This window comes from Ricinus communis, chromosome 2 (assembly GCF_019578655.1).
Source record: "Ricinus communis isolate WT05 ecotype wild-type chromosome 2, ASM1957865v1, whole genome shotgun sequence".
Taxonomy (NCBI): domain Eukaryota; kingdom Viridiplantae; phylum Streptophyta; class Magnoliopsida; order Malpighiales; family Euphorbiaceae; genus Ricinus; species Ricinus communis.
This window is the reverse complement of record NC_063257.1, coordinates 16,297,865-16,315,013: the sequence shown is the minus strand read 5'-3', so window position 1 is coordinate 16,315,013 and position 17,149 is coordinate 16,297,865. Positions and strand designations below refer to the sequence as shown.

The window sequence follows — 17,149 nt, the reverse complement described above, 5'->3', positions numbered from 1 at the left end:
ACAACAATATTGCTTTAAAAAATATTTTTATTCTTACAAAGGATTTACAACAAACTGTTATTTTGGGAACCCCTTTTATCAATTTAATTACTTCCTTCAAAGTAACTACTACTGGTATCATTTTCAAAGTCAAAGATTCAAAGATTATTTTTTCCTTTTTTAGAAAAACCTAAGAAAAGAAATTTCAATCTTATAAAGGCTCACTCAATTTATAATTTTAAGATAAATGCTTTAATTAAAGGAAAACAAACCCACTTTTTCCATCTAAAATAAGATATGAGTTTAAAAAGAATCCAAAGCCAATTGCAAAATGATTTTTTCCAAAAAAGAATTTCTGATTTGCAAAAGAAAATCGAAAAAGAAGTTTGTTCTGATCTTCCTAATGCTTTCTGGAAAAGAAAACAGTATATGGTAGATTTACCATATAAAAGAGAATTTAGTGAAAAACAAATCCCTATCAAAGCCAGGCCTATCCAAATGAATGAAACTCTCGAAAGACATTGTAGAATAGAAATCAAAGATTTAGAACAAAAGGGTTTAATTACCAAATCAAGATCTCCCTGGTCGTGTGCAGCCTTCTATGTCAACAAAAATAGTGAAATAGAAAGGGGAACACCTAGATTAGTAATTAACTACAAACCTTTGAATAAACTCTAAAATGGATTAGATATCCTATTCCAAACAAAAAAGATCTTCTTCAAAAGCTTCATTCTGCCTTTATTTTTTCAAAGTTTGATATGAAATCAGGATTTTGGCAAATCCAGATTCATCCTAAAGATCGGTACAAAACTGCATTTACAGTTCCATTTGGCCAGTACGAATAGAATGTAATGCCTTTTGGATTAAAAAATGCTCCTCTGAATTCCAAAAAATTATGAATGACATTTTTAATACTTATTCAAAGTTTTTCATTATTTACATCGATGATGTATTAATCTTTTCAAATTCTCTAGAATAACATTTCAAACATTTGGAGACATTTTTCTATGTTGTTAAGAAAAATGGTCTAGTTGTTTCCAAATCCAAAGTATCTTTATTCCAAATGAAAATTAGATATCTTGGACACTACATCTCCCGAGGAACTATTACCCCAATTGAAAGATCTCTAGCTTTTACTTCAAAGTTTCCAGATAAAATTTTGGGAAAAACTCAATTGCAAAGGTTTCTTGGCAGTTTAAATTATGTCATGGATTTTATCCAAATTTAAAATGTTTAGCTAAACCCCTCCATGATAGATTAAAGAAAAATCCCCCTATATGGTCTGATGAGCATACAAAGATTGTTGAAAGCATTAAAAAATAAGTTTCTGAAATTCCATATTTACATCTAGCTTATCCATCTGCATTCAAAATTGTTGAAACTGATGCATCAGATTTAGGTTATGGTGGAATTCTCAAACAAATTCACAACAAAAAAGAATGCATTGTCCAGTTTACATCTGCACACTGGAATGATACTCAAAAGAATTATTCAACTATCAAAAAAAAAAATTCTTTCAATAGTATTATGTATTTTAAAATTTCAAAGTGACCTTTTAAATCAAAAATTTTTTTTAAGGATTGATTGTAAATCTGCAAAAGAAGTGTTGCAAAAAGATGTACAAAATATAGCTTCAAAACAGATTTTTGCCAGATGGCAAGCCATTCTTTCCGTTTTTGATTTTGAAATCGAATACATAAGAGGAGATTCGAATTCAATACCAGAATTTCTAACCAGAGAGTTCCTTCAAAAACAGGAGTGACAATGCCGAGAAAAAACGAGAGCAAAAGATAAAGAAGAAAAGCCAACAGCAAATACAAAAGCTGTTCAAAGCCCAAAAAATGAGATTTTTCCCTCCTCTTTAAATCCTATCAGAACCTGGACTGAGATCATCCAGGAAGAAATAGACATAGACAAAAGCAAAGAAGACGCAGCCTAAAAGCAATTCCAAATTCAGGAGTAGCTTGCACAATAAACTCCCGAGTTTTTAAAGATGGTTGAAGAATATTCAAAGAAAATACCTGTGGCTGAAGTCCAGCCAGAAATTTCTCCAAAGTCATCCTCCTCTTCAAATAAAGGCAAAGGTATACTCTCTATCCCTGTTTCAAAATCTGAGATAGTAATTTTTCCTCAGAACCTATCTCAAAACTCTTAAAGTATTTCAAAGCCTAACTCACAAGAAATAGTTTTGTCTCAAACAAAACTTTTCAAAACCAATGAATACATAGAAAAGCAAAACTTTCAAAGCATTTTAACTATTAAGGAAGGATTCTGTACAGAAAATCCCTCAAAATTAGTTTCAAAAGTTTTTCCTCTAGGATGGTACTTTAAACCTTGGAATAAAATAAAACCCCAATCTTATTACCAGTCTATCCTAAAGATAACTAGTTCTGCAAAATTCAAACACTTCAAAAAGCATAAAGACCACAAAGACCCAGCTTATTCCACATGCACCATCCAAAGAATCCTTCACCCTTCTAATTGGGGAATGGATCTACACTCGTCAAGATCTTTTCCAACCTCCCTCCAAAACACCTACCCTTCAAGCCTAAATACAATTTTTAACTATTGGGATTACCAGCAAGCTTGTTTTAATACATTTCTCTTACAAAATGAAGGACAGAGCCATTCTTGGCTTTTCTATTTCGATACAAGCACAATCCAAACTTCCAAAAATTCCATATTGGTTTAAACAATGGTGGAATTATTATGGTAACGTTCCAGAAAACAAAATACCAGAAGTTCTCCCTTTGTTTAATCTATTCAAAGCTCACTACAAATCCAACAAAATAGAAAGACGTTTTCCTCCCTTGCTTTTATTTTGTTCAAACTTCTTCCTCCCATGGGTATGTTTATGGTATTTCCATTTCAACCAAGCAGCAGATGGACAAATCATCCTTGCCCGAAGGTTCAAAGTTAAATGGTGGGATAAATTCAACCATCAAGAAAAACTATCTTCAAAGATGGTACAAAGTTTTCTTATAAAAAATAGCTTCTTGCCAAAGAACAAACTACCTTCCTGGCACAAAAGTCTTTTATTCTTCCAAAGCTAGCGGCAGCTCAAACAGAAGAAGATTTCCTATATTTAATCAAACAGTTATCAGAAACCGCCTCTTCAAAAGGAAAATCTAAAGCTTCATCTTCCTCTTCCAACACCAGCTCGGCAGCAATTGATTTAGATGGTGATTCGAATGAAGATGACTGTTTTGGGATATTTAAGCCCATTAAGTGATATCCTTGTAAAGACCTTGGGTTGAAAACTAGAAATGGCAGCCCAGGTTAATTTTCTGCAATGGGCCAAATACCCAATAATAAAAGTAAAAAAAGTCTTTTAAAAAAGAGAAAAAAAAGACAAAAGACTTTGCACCGTTACTTTTTTAAAAGAAAATGATGAAGATTCCTCAATAATGAAGCATGGCAGACAATTCCTGCTTCTTTTCAGAAAAGAAATGGAGCCCCTCACTCCATTATCAAAAGCATCCAAAGAAAGAATTATTGAGGTTTAAAGCTAAAGACCTCTATAAATAGAGCAGCTACCAAAGAAGAAGGCAGACTGAAAAATCACAAGAAACTCTTATATTCTTCAAGTCCTACTATCAGAAATATAGTGAGAAGAGAGTGTTAGTAAGAAAAAGAGAGAGAAAACTCTTCCTCTTATATTCTACTACTCTTGTAAGTTATATTTCTTTATTTAAAGCTTTCATTTTAAAGTTTGTATATTTGTTTATCAATAAGAATTTGTTATTTTCATGTTTTCATTTGTTTAAAGCTTTCAATCTACATTATTGTATAACAAGTGTATGCTCTGTGCTTGCCTCGTCTGAGGATCCTGCACATTAAAAACTTGTTAGTCTGTCCCCTTGATCTGTCCCCTTATATATATATATATATATATATATATAATCCATATGTAAACATATGTACATATTTTAAAAATGTTTTATATCGTATTATTGACTATAATTAGAAAATAATTAGAAAACTAATTTTAAGTAATATAGTCTTAGAATATAATTAAAATATTATTTTTTAGATTTAAAATTATTGATTAATTAGGAAGTAATTTATTTATTAATAAATAAATTAAAAATTATAAAATCACACATCGATTTAAATTCTATATATAAAAAATAAGTACACATATTAAAAAAAAATTATATTCTTTCAAAACTTTTAAAATTCAAAGTCATAAATCATAATTCATATTTTTTATTTTTTTCTATTAAAATGATGACATTATCTCACGTATTATTTTTTGTCTTTATAATCAAACTCTGATTCTATGTAATGGATATAAATATTTTCTACTTTTAGAATATTCCTAAAAATATTAATATTAATGTGCAATACAAATTTTTTTATGGTTCATATTGATGATTTAACATCATAAATCATAAGATTCGATAATCGGATATCATAGATCATAAATTTATAAATATATATAAAAACCATATGTTGTGAATCTTGTGATTAAGGAAGTGACTTAAATATGTTATTATCCTACCAAATCATTTTTGGTGCTGACATAAATGAAAATATTTCTTGTTGTGCCTAAATTCCATATTTGAATCTTAAGAAATTCAAATGTTATATATATAAATATAAATAAATAAATAAATATATATATATATATATAGATTTACTTTAGATTTTTGCCATCTGTATAAATGGAATTGAAGGACTATATAACCAGGTTTACCAAGAACAGCACAACTAGTTTTGGCAAAGGATCATATTAGTAAATACAGTTCAAAGTACGATGAGTAAGCACCAGTGAAGCATTTTTATACTACTAACCATTTCATTCTTGGATTGTATTTTCTTCTAATATAAACCTACCAAATCAAATGTGAAAAGAATATAATGCACCCTCATACCAACTCATCAAATTTATTAATATAGATTTCATCATATCCTGAATTTAAGACCATGTTTGATTATAGCACCTCTAATCAACCCACTAACTATTTCCCAAATTGCCCCTTCAAATCATTATTTGTCTTGCTTAAACATCTAGAAATAATGATAGTTCCCTAACCTATTTTAGAGAATTTCAATGATTATATTGTATTTAGGGTCGTCAATTTTTTTATTAAAAGGATCGTCAATTTAATACCACCAAAACTACTTAATTCTTAGTATTTAGAGTGACACTGTTATGAGTGATTTATATTTAAACGGTAGATGATTTATAAGTATCTCAATCATTTTAATAATATATCATTTATCTACCTGTCAGGTATATAGGTGGCGAGATCCAAAAAAGGTAAAAAAAAATTCGATTATAGTAACCGAGTAATCTCTTTAGTCCTATATATAGCATGGCCTCTAATTGGAGAAAAGTAAAATACCCGAACAAGATTGAAAACTTCCATATTATTGGCCTTTCTTTGCTTTCTTGGCCTATCACACCATGACTAGAAAGAAGGTGAAGCTTGCGTACATCAGTAATGACACTGCAAGAAAAGCAACCTTCAAGAAAAGGAAGAAGGGTCTAATGAAGAAGGTGAGCGAGCTAAGTACCCTTTGTGGTGTTGATGCTTGTGCAATTATATATAGCCCTTATGATGCTCAACCTGAGGTTTGGCCTTCTGCTATTGAGGTCCAACGCGTGCTATCTCAGTTCAAGAACATGCCTGAAATGGAGCAAAGCAAAAAGATGGTGAATCAAGAGAGTTTTCTCAGGCAAAGGATTGGAAAAGCCAACGAACAGCTCAAGAAACAGCGCAAGGACAACCGTGAAAAGGAGGTAACACAAGTCATGTTCCAAAGCCTGACTGGAAAGACCCTAAATAACCTGAACATGATGGATTTGAATGATCTTGGATGGATCATAAATCAATACTTGAAGGATATTTATAAGAAGGTTGAAACAGTTAGCAAAGAGATTAATCGCCAGGTGACAGCAGCACCACCACCACCATCACCACCACCGCAACAGCTACCACCACCATCTGGGCCAGCTCAAGCCATTGCTGAGGTTGCACCATCACAGCAGGCAGCAGAGAGGCAAGCATTTGAGGTAAATATGGAAGCCATGCAGAGGCAGCAGTGGATAATGGACTTGATCAACCCCCATGAAAATATGGGGTTTATAGGGGATGAGATGATGCTTCCTTTTGGGGATCATAATCATAATTCTCTTTGGTCTAATGCCTTTTTCCCTTGAATTGGAGATTAGGGTTCACTTTGTTTTATTGTTCTTTGGGAGTTTTAAATTGTTTGGTGCATTTTATATCGATGTTTGGGGAACTTGTAATCTAAATAAACTTCCTGTATCCACATTTTTTTCGTTTTAATTATCCACATCCTTATTTTAATGTATTGGTTTTTCAAACATTTGGCTTTTCTATATCTCTAGTATTGTGGATTTAGTGAATACTAATTTAGTTGGAAGAAACTCATAATTTAATTACAACTTAAGATTTGGATCATGAATCTTGCTCAAGTGGATGTCAATAATTTTTAAGAAATTTGAAAAGGAAACAAAGAAGCACTAGGGAAGTAGCATATCTTTCTTTTCTTTTCTTTTTCTGGGTTGCAAGGAAAGACTAGATTCTAATGGGCATTGGTAGATGTCGGTTGGACTAATATTCCTAATATAGTAAATTTATATCACTTGCAGTAAATATTTTTTAATTTTTCTGTTTCTTTCATACAGTTTTGTACTATTTATAATTTTTTATAATATTTTCTTATAACCGATAAAAAGAAGCAATAAGAGAGGGTTGTGAAATATGGAATCTGAAGCTCTATTGGAGGAAATAATACCGGATAATATAATTAGTTGTTATAAAAATTCCTTAAAATTTTTTTATTATTAAGTCTTTAAATTTTTTAAATTTTATTTTTTATTTTTATTGAGTTGTTATATTTTTATTTTAATTGGATTAATGATTTTCTATATATATATTGTTATGAGATATTTGTTTATTTTCATTCAGCTCTTAAATTTTTATTTTTATTTTTAAAATATTTAATAAAATTAAAATTAAAAACAAAAAAAATATATGACTCGTTTAAATAAAACTGAAAAATTTAGAAATTTAATAATACATCTTGACAACTCTAATTGCCTTGAGATAGAGTGCTAGAAATTAGGAAAAAAGAGTAGCCATACATTTAGATAGCAGTAGATTTGTGAAGAGGACTTTGAACATATGTGTTGACAACCAACAGTAAATGAAAATGTTTCCATCCACCTATATACTAAATGATTTACATATATGAAGGACAGCTATTCTGAGATATCTGAAGGATTATGTTTATGCCTATGATATCAATAAGTGTTGTTTAGATCTTCTCCGAAAAGAAAAAACTGTTATTTTATATTGGTATCCTCATAATAAATCTACTAATACTCTGAGGTATATTCTAGAGATGACTGAATTATACCTTCATTTACGATGAATATTGACATTGGAGAGATAATGCAAGTGTGTATGACTTCAATGGATTCTAATTCTATTACTTTTTAATGAGTTCACATATATATACCATCAGAGTTAATTAGTAATTATTAATTTTACTCTAATTCTATATAGAATTAATTTAATTTCTTAATTATAATAGAATCAGTGATTAATCTAATTTAATTTTAATTTTATTAAAATTTCATAAAAATTAATAAATTATATATACATATATATATGTGTAATACTTAATATAAATTTTCATAAAAACTAAAAATAAGGAAATCAGAACAAATGTATGATAATTTTAATTTTGTTTTATTAATATATTAATTTATGTGTTCATTATTATTATAATACTTCATTTATAGGATTATTTATTATTTAATATTTTTATTAATTTTTTACTTATTTTTATCTTAAAAATTTGAAATCATCTCTTATATTTCTTTTAATATTTTCTTTAAAAATAAAATTTTTATTTTATTTAATTATAATAATATTACTATTAAAAGTGTTATATTATAAAATTAAAAACTTTAAAAATTATTAAAACTAAAATATTAAACTTTTTTTCATATTCTTTCTTTATTAAAATGGAGAATCTATTTCAATATTTTTATTAAATAATAAAAATTATATAATAAATTTTTTTAAGAAAATAAATTAAATAATTATTTAATCAGAATAAATTATTCTTGAAAAATAATATTTTTAATAAAAAATTGGATAAAATAAAAATATAAAATTTAACATTGATAAAGAATCATAGATCAAAGTAAAGAAAAAATTTAAATTTTTTATGATTTTAAATAAATTTATTTAAAGTCTAATTATTCATTAAAAATTTATAACATATATAATAACACATGAGTTCTAATTGTACAATAAAAAAACTTATAAAATAGTTAAATATTTTTAATAAATTATATTACATACTAATTTATCAAATATTTTATATTTGACTTTATAATAATACTAATTTACACATGTAAATGAGCTCGACAGGTAATAGTAGTATATATTATATTGTTGGCCTAACAATCTAAAAAATTCAAACCTCTGCGATAGTTTATTATTTTGGCCAATTCTTTTAAAATTATCAATTTATTCATGATTTGACCAATTGATTGTAATTTTGATCAAATTACGTTGCTAGTCAAAATTAAACAACGTGGATAGTAACATGGACACAATTTAGAAAATGAGAATTCAAAATTAAGTAGCGTGCATAACTAATGTGGTATTAGGAACCATCAATTTGGATTTTTTATTTCCTAATTGCATTCATGTAATTGCTCACATTACTTAATTTTGATGAATAACTTAATTAGGCTAAAATTGCACTCAATTTACTAAATCGTGGCAAAATTGATAATTTTTTAAAAAAATGATCAAAATAGCAAAACTTTATTAAAATTTGGATAACAAAAATGAGAATGAAAATTTAATATTTTATTTTAAATATGATATCCGTTTAACTGTAGGCATCAGAGTTCAAATCTCACTGAATTTTAATAAAATAATAACTCAATTTCTTTCCCTTTTATCAGCATATTGATCTCATTTTCATAAATAGAACATGCTTTTAAAATACTGAGATTCCTAGTTGCAAATTTTCTATGAAAAGCAAAAAATATCTTTTTGTTTTTTCTTTGAAATACACAAATTTTTTTCTCGATTTTCGTTTGAAAATCAGAAACTTTCATGCCTTTTAGAGTAGAAAACAACATATAGATTTACTATATAAAATTAATTTTGAAAAAAAAAATATCCCTATTAAAACTAGGCTATATATATATATAGGTGTCAAACCCTGCTCCACCCCACTATTAACGTTCCTAAACATAAAGGATAATAAAATTTAAAAAATATTATTGGCACTTCGTTCGAAACAATAAATATTCTCACTGTTACAAAAATATCAAATTTTTTTATCATCCTATTCTTCTTCCAATTGATCGGTCCAAATTATGTATAGATATTTAAGGATATTTTAAAGCTTTAATGATATATTTCTATATATAAAATGGTAAAAATATGTGTTTTTGCCTCACTTAAGCTTAGTTGTCTATTTTCAGGAATATTAGCAAAAAGAGAAAAATATGGAGCTAAAAGAAGCTTAATGGGATATATTCGTGTCAATGCCCAAGATTAAGACGCATGGACTGCTAATTATAAGGCCCAAGGGATATTTTAGTTATTTTGTATAATTATTAGGATTTATATTAAAAGTTATTTATGAGATAGTATTTGGTGGATATTAAGATACCTAAAGTCTTATCTATTAGATAGACTTATATTAGTATATTCATCTCTAGAGAGAATTATTTAGAGGAGGACTCTCCTCTATATAAATCTCTACAAAACCCTAAAAAAGGAAGAAGAGAAAGAAAGGAAGAAGGAGGGGAGTTTTCTCCTACCTGCTCTCTACACCTGCCACCATTATTCTCTCCATAATTCTCTACAGTTCTTCATAAACACTTTAGTTTTAGTTTTCATTGTTGTTTTAGGATCTAAGGAGCTTTTCAAGAAGTGGAGACTGATGACCAATCTTCTTCCTACTTGAAGAAATTCTAGATCTTGAGGGAGCTTTTTACTTTCTTATTTTTTGTCTTTCTATTTAATACCATGATCATTGGGTTAAATATGTTAGGCTAGTTTTCATAAGTGTTTAATTTAGTCTTTCTACTTTTGTATGAAACTTGTTATTTATTTATTTAATGAATGATTTCTTTACCTTCATATTTTTATTAGTTTCAGTTATTATTGTTAGTTAACCATCATATTAATTTAGCAATAGTAATTGTTATGAAAATCTTTAGGTTTAAAAGTATTAGAAACATCATCTTTATTTTAATCTATGTTGGTATAAGAAACCTAAGTTGCATCATTAGCTTGAGTGATTTAGAGAAAAGGCACATCACCATCTCATTCATTAGATCTAGGCTTAAAGTAAAATAAGGAGATTACTAAGTAAATTGCTAGATTAAATACTACTTTTAGCATATAGTTTTAGATCATAAGCATTTGCATTTGTATTGCATTGCATATTTATTTATTGTTTAGTTACTTTACTTTATGATCATTATCCTCTCAAACATACAATTTAGAGTGTTTAGATTTACTTTTATTGTTTTGTGTTGATAATTAATCTTTATAATAAGTGGCATCATAATTCCTTGAGAGATCGACTTCGTGGTGAACTTACCCTTACTATAGGAACGGTTCGTGCACTTGCGAGTACTAAAAAAGACACATCACCACTGTAATTAAATATTTGAATTTATCTATTAAGTGTTTCTTTACTTTCTCATTACGTGCTTTCCCGTCTGAGTTATTTATAAATCTTAAGTTCTTTTTCAAAATAAATATCATACATTAAAATTTATATATGACTAAAATAATATTAAAAAAGATTAAATAAATTATATTAAAATAACTAAATACGAAATTGTTATAAGTTTTTCTAGAAAAAATTATAACATATAGCATAATCGCAATTAAACATGATAATAAAAAATAAAATAATACTACAACTCAAAATCCAAAACAGTTACACACCTTTCTGAGTAAGAGTTAAACCTTAGTAAAAAAAAAGTTTAAAGAAAATTGTAATAACTAACAAAGCAATATATGTTCTATATAGGTTATTTTAAAATAATCAAACCAAGATTATGTCAGATGCACGTTCACCGTACTCATCATACCTAATTTATCACTTCTCTATTTGGAAACCAAACAACAAAAACTGAAAGAAATGTAAGTATCTAAAGTGTCCATAGCCTTTTGTAAAGTTCACTAATCTCCTTCATTTTTTTCCTTATTTTTATTTCAAAGCAAAATGATAAAAAGGATAAGAGATGTGGATGGAATTTGGAAAGGTGATGTAAGGTATTTCACCTACAAATTACACCTATTTAATGCACCTAAATCTTTAGAATTGAATACTAATTCCTATAATGGCATTAAAAACTTGTTGTGAAATTTCATAAGTATATAGATCACATAAAAATAATAAAGTGAGGATTATCCTACAGGGATTGAATTTATGAGTACTGAAATTAAATAGCTAACTAATATCTAACCATCAATATTGGATTAAAGAAATAAAAATCAACTTTAACACTAATTTAAAATTCTTAAGTAATTCTATATAATTGAGATAAAAGGAGAATTTCAAGTTTAAGTACTATTAGGGCTTAATGGTCTCACCAAGATCCTATTGGATTTTACTTGAGTTAATTAAATGCTCCTAATATATAATACTTCACCCACCTAAAGTTAATAAGTCAACACTCATCTCTAAGTGTAGAACTCCTATCTTCAATTTCTAAAAAGATTGACTCATTCTCTTGAGGGAAACTCTCACCTATCCACTCAAGAAATACCCGTAATCCCAAGAATTTTAAAAATCCAAAAATTGCAATTAGGTGTAAAGGTGAAACTTAGAGTTGAAAATCATCTCTACTTAGCAAACCCATAAGGCAAGCATTTCATCAAGCACCTTGTGAGCAAACCTCTCAATTCACAACACAAGCAAAAATTACATTCCAATTTTTTGGCTAAACAAAAGAGAACAGCAATTACAACATAAAACTTGAGCATAAACACAAAATAATTTCAAATTAATTAAACTCAAAGTAGAACTCAATTGTTAGCACTCCTTTTCTAGATCTAGATATCGATAGAAATATGAATAATCCTATAATGAAAGTTACTGCTTTCTCGGCTCTCGAGAGATGAAGGACAGACGACTCTGAGGCTAGGATTGAGGTTAATCCAGCTGGAATTACTTTTTCAAAATCAATCTAGAATCAACTGTCAAGAAAAATAAAAGTCGAGGGTCAAAACAACAGTTTTCATAAATTCAGGAACCTAATTGTAAAGTTTTTTTAACTTTCTCTACAGAGAGCCAATCGGCTCTACATAGAGCTGATTGGATTTTTTACACTTCGACGTCATTTTTCTCAATGGTTTTACGTGTAGATACAAATTCTAGAAGATTTTTTTGATGATAATCATCATTTTTAATGATAATTATTTAAATTTAAAAAATTAATTTGGACATTTATCAATATTATTTTTTAAAAATATCGTCTCCTTTAGGGTTTCCCTTGAAACCTTACCTCTATAAATAGAAAGAGGTGATTAGGGTTAGGATTAACTAGCAACTGGAAATAAGTACCAACATATGACAGTAAGAGAGAACAATAACCAGAAACAGAAGAAAAGCTAGAGAGAAAAAAGATTATCATTCTTGAGAAGATTCAAGTCACTAAAAAAGAAGCCACTCAAGAAAGACTGTTTTTTAGAAACTTATTTTTTTAATCAACAGAAGTTTTCTCTACACCAGATCCAGCACTGGATTCCCACCTAATCTTTGAATCTATTGCCTTCTCATCACCTGAGACATGCAGAACCATCAACTACGGTAACAACCTGAGGGTTCCTCCAAACATACATCCATTATCATCCTAAAATCGGTTCATTTGTTTTTTTTTATATTTTCTTTCATTATTTATTTTTAGAAACATGATTAAGGCCATTGTTATTATTTATGATTAGGGTTTCTTTGAATCTACATGTTAATTGGATTTTGAATCTGATAATAAAAACTCTAAGTTTTTGAATCTGATAATTTTTCCAATTAGGGTTTTGAATCTGATTAGATACATGCAATAAGATTAATGTTTAGATTTATATTTCCATTGAGAATCAGTAGTTAAATATGTTTAATAGGATTGCATGATTGATTTACTATTTTTTTTATTATTGTGCTTTTAGTGTTTTTAGGGTTTTTATCAATTTTAGGTTTTTTTGATAGTTCAATTGATTCCTGTTGTTTTTAATTTTATTTTCAAATTTTTTATTTGATATCTAATTAATTTTACTCTCTGTTCATGTAAAATTCAGCTTTGGGGATGCGAGATTCACTGATGAATCGGTAGAAAACATACTTGGAACCCTAGAGCTGATCGGCTCAATGCAGAGCTAATTAGCTCTGTGTTGAGCTAATTGGTTGTGCATTCTTTAGTCCTAGATTTTTGGATTTTAATCTATTTTGATGTATTTTGATGTTCCGTATTAAACTTTAGGTATTTTCCTTCGCAATTTAGTTGTATGCTAGGTTGTAATAATTAAGTTTATTTTCCGCTTTTATTTTATTTATTTTGTTTATTGTATGATTATCAAATATGTGATTATGTAATTGATTAGTTAAAATGGGCCACATAGACTTAAGATTAAAACATGATCCAGTATGAATATTATAGTCCAATAGGCTAATTAACATTAACTATGCCTAAAACCCTAAAATCTAAGTAGACTTAGTGGGCCTTGGCATGTTTACTTAGGATTGGGCTTCATTAGAATTAGGATCACAATGAACGGGCCTTACCATAATAAGAAGTTCATTAGGTCTAAAGGCTAGAAATCAAAAGCATAATGTATAATTGGGCTAGACTAGTTGAGTTACATGATAATTAACTAGTATACTAGGCTAACAGCTCAAATATGGGCTGGGTTTGAATAAAATGGGCTAGACTATAGTGAATTATATATATTATTTTGGTATATTTGTATATAAATTGCTTGCATTTATAGGGAATAATTTATTAAATAACAAAATTAAAAACTAACACACACAAATAAGGAAGTTGGCTTCTGGATCCGTCTCTGAATTTTGTGGTATAAGCTTCCTTATGGAATCTAAAAAATGCCACTCCTCAGTAAAAGTGTCCCGATGATTACCTAGGTGGCGACTCCCATCTCCGCGCTAGTCTCAGTGACTAGTTAGCATGTTTTCGATTAGGTTGAAAAGCCTTACAGTGTCGTAGTCGCTAAAGACACTTGGGTGCGTGCCCGAAACGGCCGCCCATACTGGCAACTCTGCTAGAGATAAGAGAAGCTGACTCTAGTGTATGTTTGTCTTTAATTTTATTATTTAACATATTATTCTTGCATCACTACAGCATTATCACACACTGTACACTTTGGTCTCTATAGCCTCGATACCTTCGGATAGTGGTTCTTTGGTTCCACTCGAATCTTATAATTGCGACACTGGCTAAATATCATTCACAAGTAATGAGTGAATTTCCTTTGTCGTATGGACCCTTGAGTGGGGAGGCAAGCTAAGGAAGAACACTTTTTACTTGTGGGAGCCTTTATCCTTACCCAAGACTTAGCTCATGGTAATGACCGGAGTAATTTCCCTTAGGAACCCTGTTGCTTGCTATATGAGATGTTTTTCTTTATAAGTATCTTAAGCCCAAATATCGAAAGGTCTTGGCCTAGAAATGTGGAACCAGGCTCCAGGCCCAAAATATGCAGGCTTTTATAATTATATCGAAAGATATCAGTTTCTTTGTTTAAATTTGCTTTGAGAGCTTATGGCATGCGCATCAAGCCTACTATCCCTTATTGATAGAAAGTCCAGACCAAAATTCTAGGAAAAGAAGACTTACCATGAACTATGTGCGGGAGTAATAAGGTTGGAAGGATGAACTGCACACTACTGTGTGTGCTAATTGTTGCATGTGCAACATACGTCTCATGCATCGCATGGATCATACTAACCTTTATTTTTTAGCCATATAGACTCTCATGTGGATTGGAAGAGATAAGACAGTGGGGGGTTGGAAAGAGTGTCTTTTTCTCCAAGAATCAGAGTTGTGTTAAAGCACCTAGAAAGACCAAGACTCCAGGTCATTGAAGGATGGCCAATGAAAGAGCTAACGAACATGACCTCGAGATCCTCAAGAATGCTGTCATCGATCACTTGAGCAGTGTCATTTGGAAAGAGCTCTAGTAACTCTTGCTTGGGATGGCTGCAAACCAAGCCCCACATGCTGCTCCCATTGCACCGATTAATGCTCCTGTTGTTGTTGACCCGGTTGTGGTTATCGTTAAGACTGTTGCTGCCACTACAGCTTCTACTTTGCTGTGACTAATGCTAATGCTGAAGACCCAGCTAGAAGGGGAGTGCTTCCCAATATTTTAGACTTTTATAAGTTCATGCTAGACCAAAGTAAGAGAAAAACTGCCTTTGCCACCAAAAAAGCTGTGAGTGGTCTAAGCGCCCGGCTTGACAAGATGCAGGATATGCTGAAAATCAAAGGTTTGGACCCAACTTATGAATTCGAAGAGCTAGTTATGACGGGAGAAGACAAGCTGCCTACAAAGTTGAAAATGCCCGAGATGAACAAGTTCAATATGACTGGTGACCCCAAGGTTCATCTAAAGTAATATGTAATCATAATGGAACTACTCAACTAAGCAAGACCCAAATTGTCAAGTTGTTTGTGCTGTCACTTGAAGGACTCGCTGTCAACTAGTACCATGGTCTGGAAAGGTCTGCCAAAGTTGAATGGTACGATTTATGCAATTCTTTTATCAAAAAGTATGACTACAACACTCATTTAGAAGTATCAATCAGGGATCTCGAATCCACTAAGTAGAAGTCAAATGAGTCCTTCTCTGATTTCATGATCAGATGGAGGAATAAGGCAGGACTGATGAAGCACAAACCCTCTAAAAAGGACCAAGTTCATATGGTGGTCTGAAATGTTCTTCCAAGATGGATTAAAAGGTTGTAGATGATGAACCAAAAACCTTTATGGATTTGTACGATGATGGGCTGCAGGTCGAGGAGATAGAGAGCGACAAAAGAAAGACTGTAAAAACTAGTGGAAGGGTAAACTACCAGGCTGGAGGAAATAGGACCCTAGATGTGAATGTTGTGCAACAACCGAGGAAGTTCTCCAACTTCAAATAACCTCTTTCTAAGATCTTTGAGAGATTATTTCAGAATGGCATGCTCTAACCTACCACCCTAAAGAACCCACCTAATCGAAACACACTCAGATACAAACCCAACACCTATTGTAAATTCCACCAAGAACCCGCTCACCACACTAACAACTGCGTCTGGCTAAAATATGAAATCCAAGACCTTATCAATGTCAGAAAGCTCACTGGCCCTGACCAATCCAGTACTAGAAGAAACCCCTTACCAAACTACAACAACACAACACCCTCAAATCAAGTGTCCATGATCAACTCTGATTTCAGCGAAGAGGAGATCATGAACACTTTCATAGATATACCTCAAATCGAGCCAAAAGCCAAATGAGATGGCCCACAAAGAACCTTTATCGAGCTGGGGACACCACTATTCGTGGTGTTCCGGCACTTAAAATGGAGCAGGAAGCTTAAGCCCCAATCACTAAAAGACAGTCCTAAGCCTCTAAATGGTCAGTATTATGAGTATCACTAGGCCTTCGGGCATGTGATGGACTAGTGCAACCATCTCAAGCATGAGGTTCATGACATAATCGACTCTAGAGAATAGGAGGTGGAGCAATTTTCTCGGTATGAGTGTAAAGACTTGCTTGGGCAGTCCTTGGGCAAATATGACTTCAAGTTTCGATATTCAAATTGAGGATATTGTGCCAAGTGGTTGAGGATTAGATGATGATCAAGCCACTTGTGAGCCTTGTCTCTTATAGGTCTAGAAAGAAGGGGAAAGAAGTCAGTCACGGCTATCGACATCTGGTATAGCTCCGAGGATGAGTGTGAAGTTCAAGGCTGAGGCTAAGACATCTAGGCTGACAATGATTCTGAAACTGAGCCAGCAGGTAAGGGCAAGAAAGTCAGGGTACAAGAACTGAAGCAAGAAAAACAAGCACCTGAAGATAGGGATACCGTGTTACTAGAACAATGGAGAAAGGAGAAGAAGACAACCGACATCTGGG

General features: G+C 30.7%; 1 protein-coding gene across 1 annotated transcript; it reads left to right on the top strand.

The window, feature by feature from the left end:
• Window positions 1-5,358: 5,358 nt before the first annotated feature.
• LOC8280535 (agamous-like MADS-box protein AGL80) lies at window positions 5,359-6,245 on the top strand. The gene has a single exon (XM_002520046.3). The coding sequence runs from the start codon at window positions 5,393-5,395 to the stop codon at window positions 6,146-6,148; it is 756 nt and encodes a 251-aa protein (XP_002520092.1). The 5' UTR covers window positions 5,359-5,392; the 3' UTR covers window positions 6,149-6,245.
• The last annotated feature ends 10,904 nt before the right edge of the window (window positions 6,246-17,149 follow it).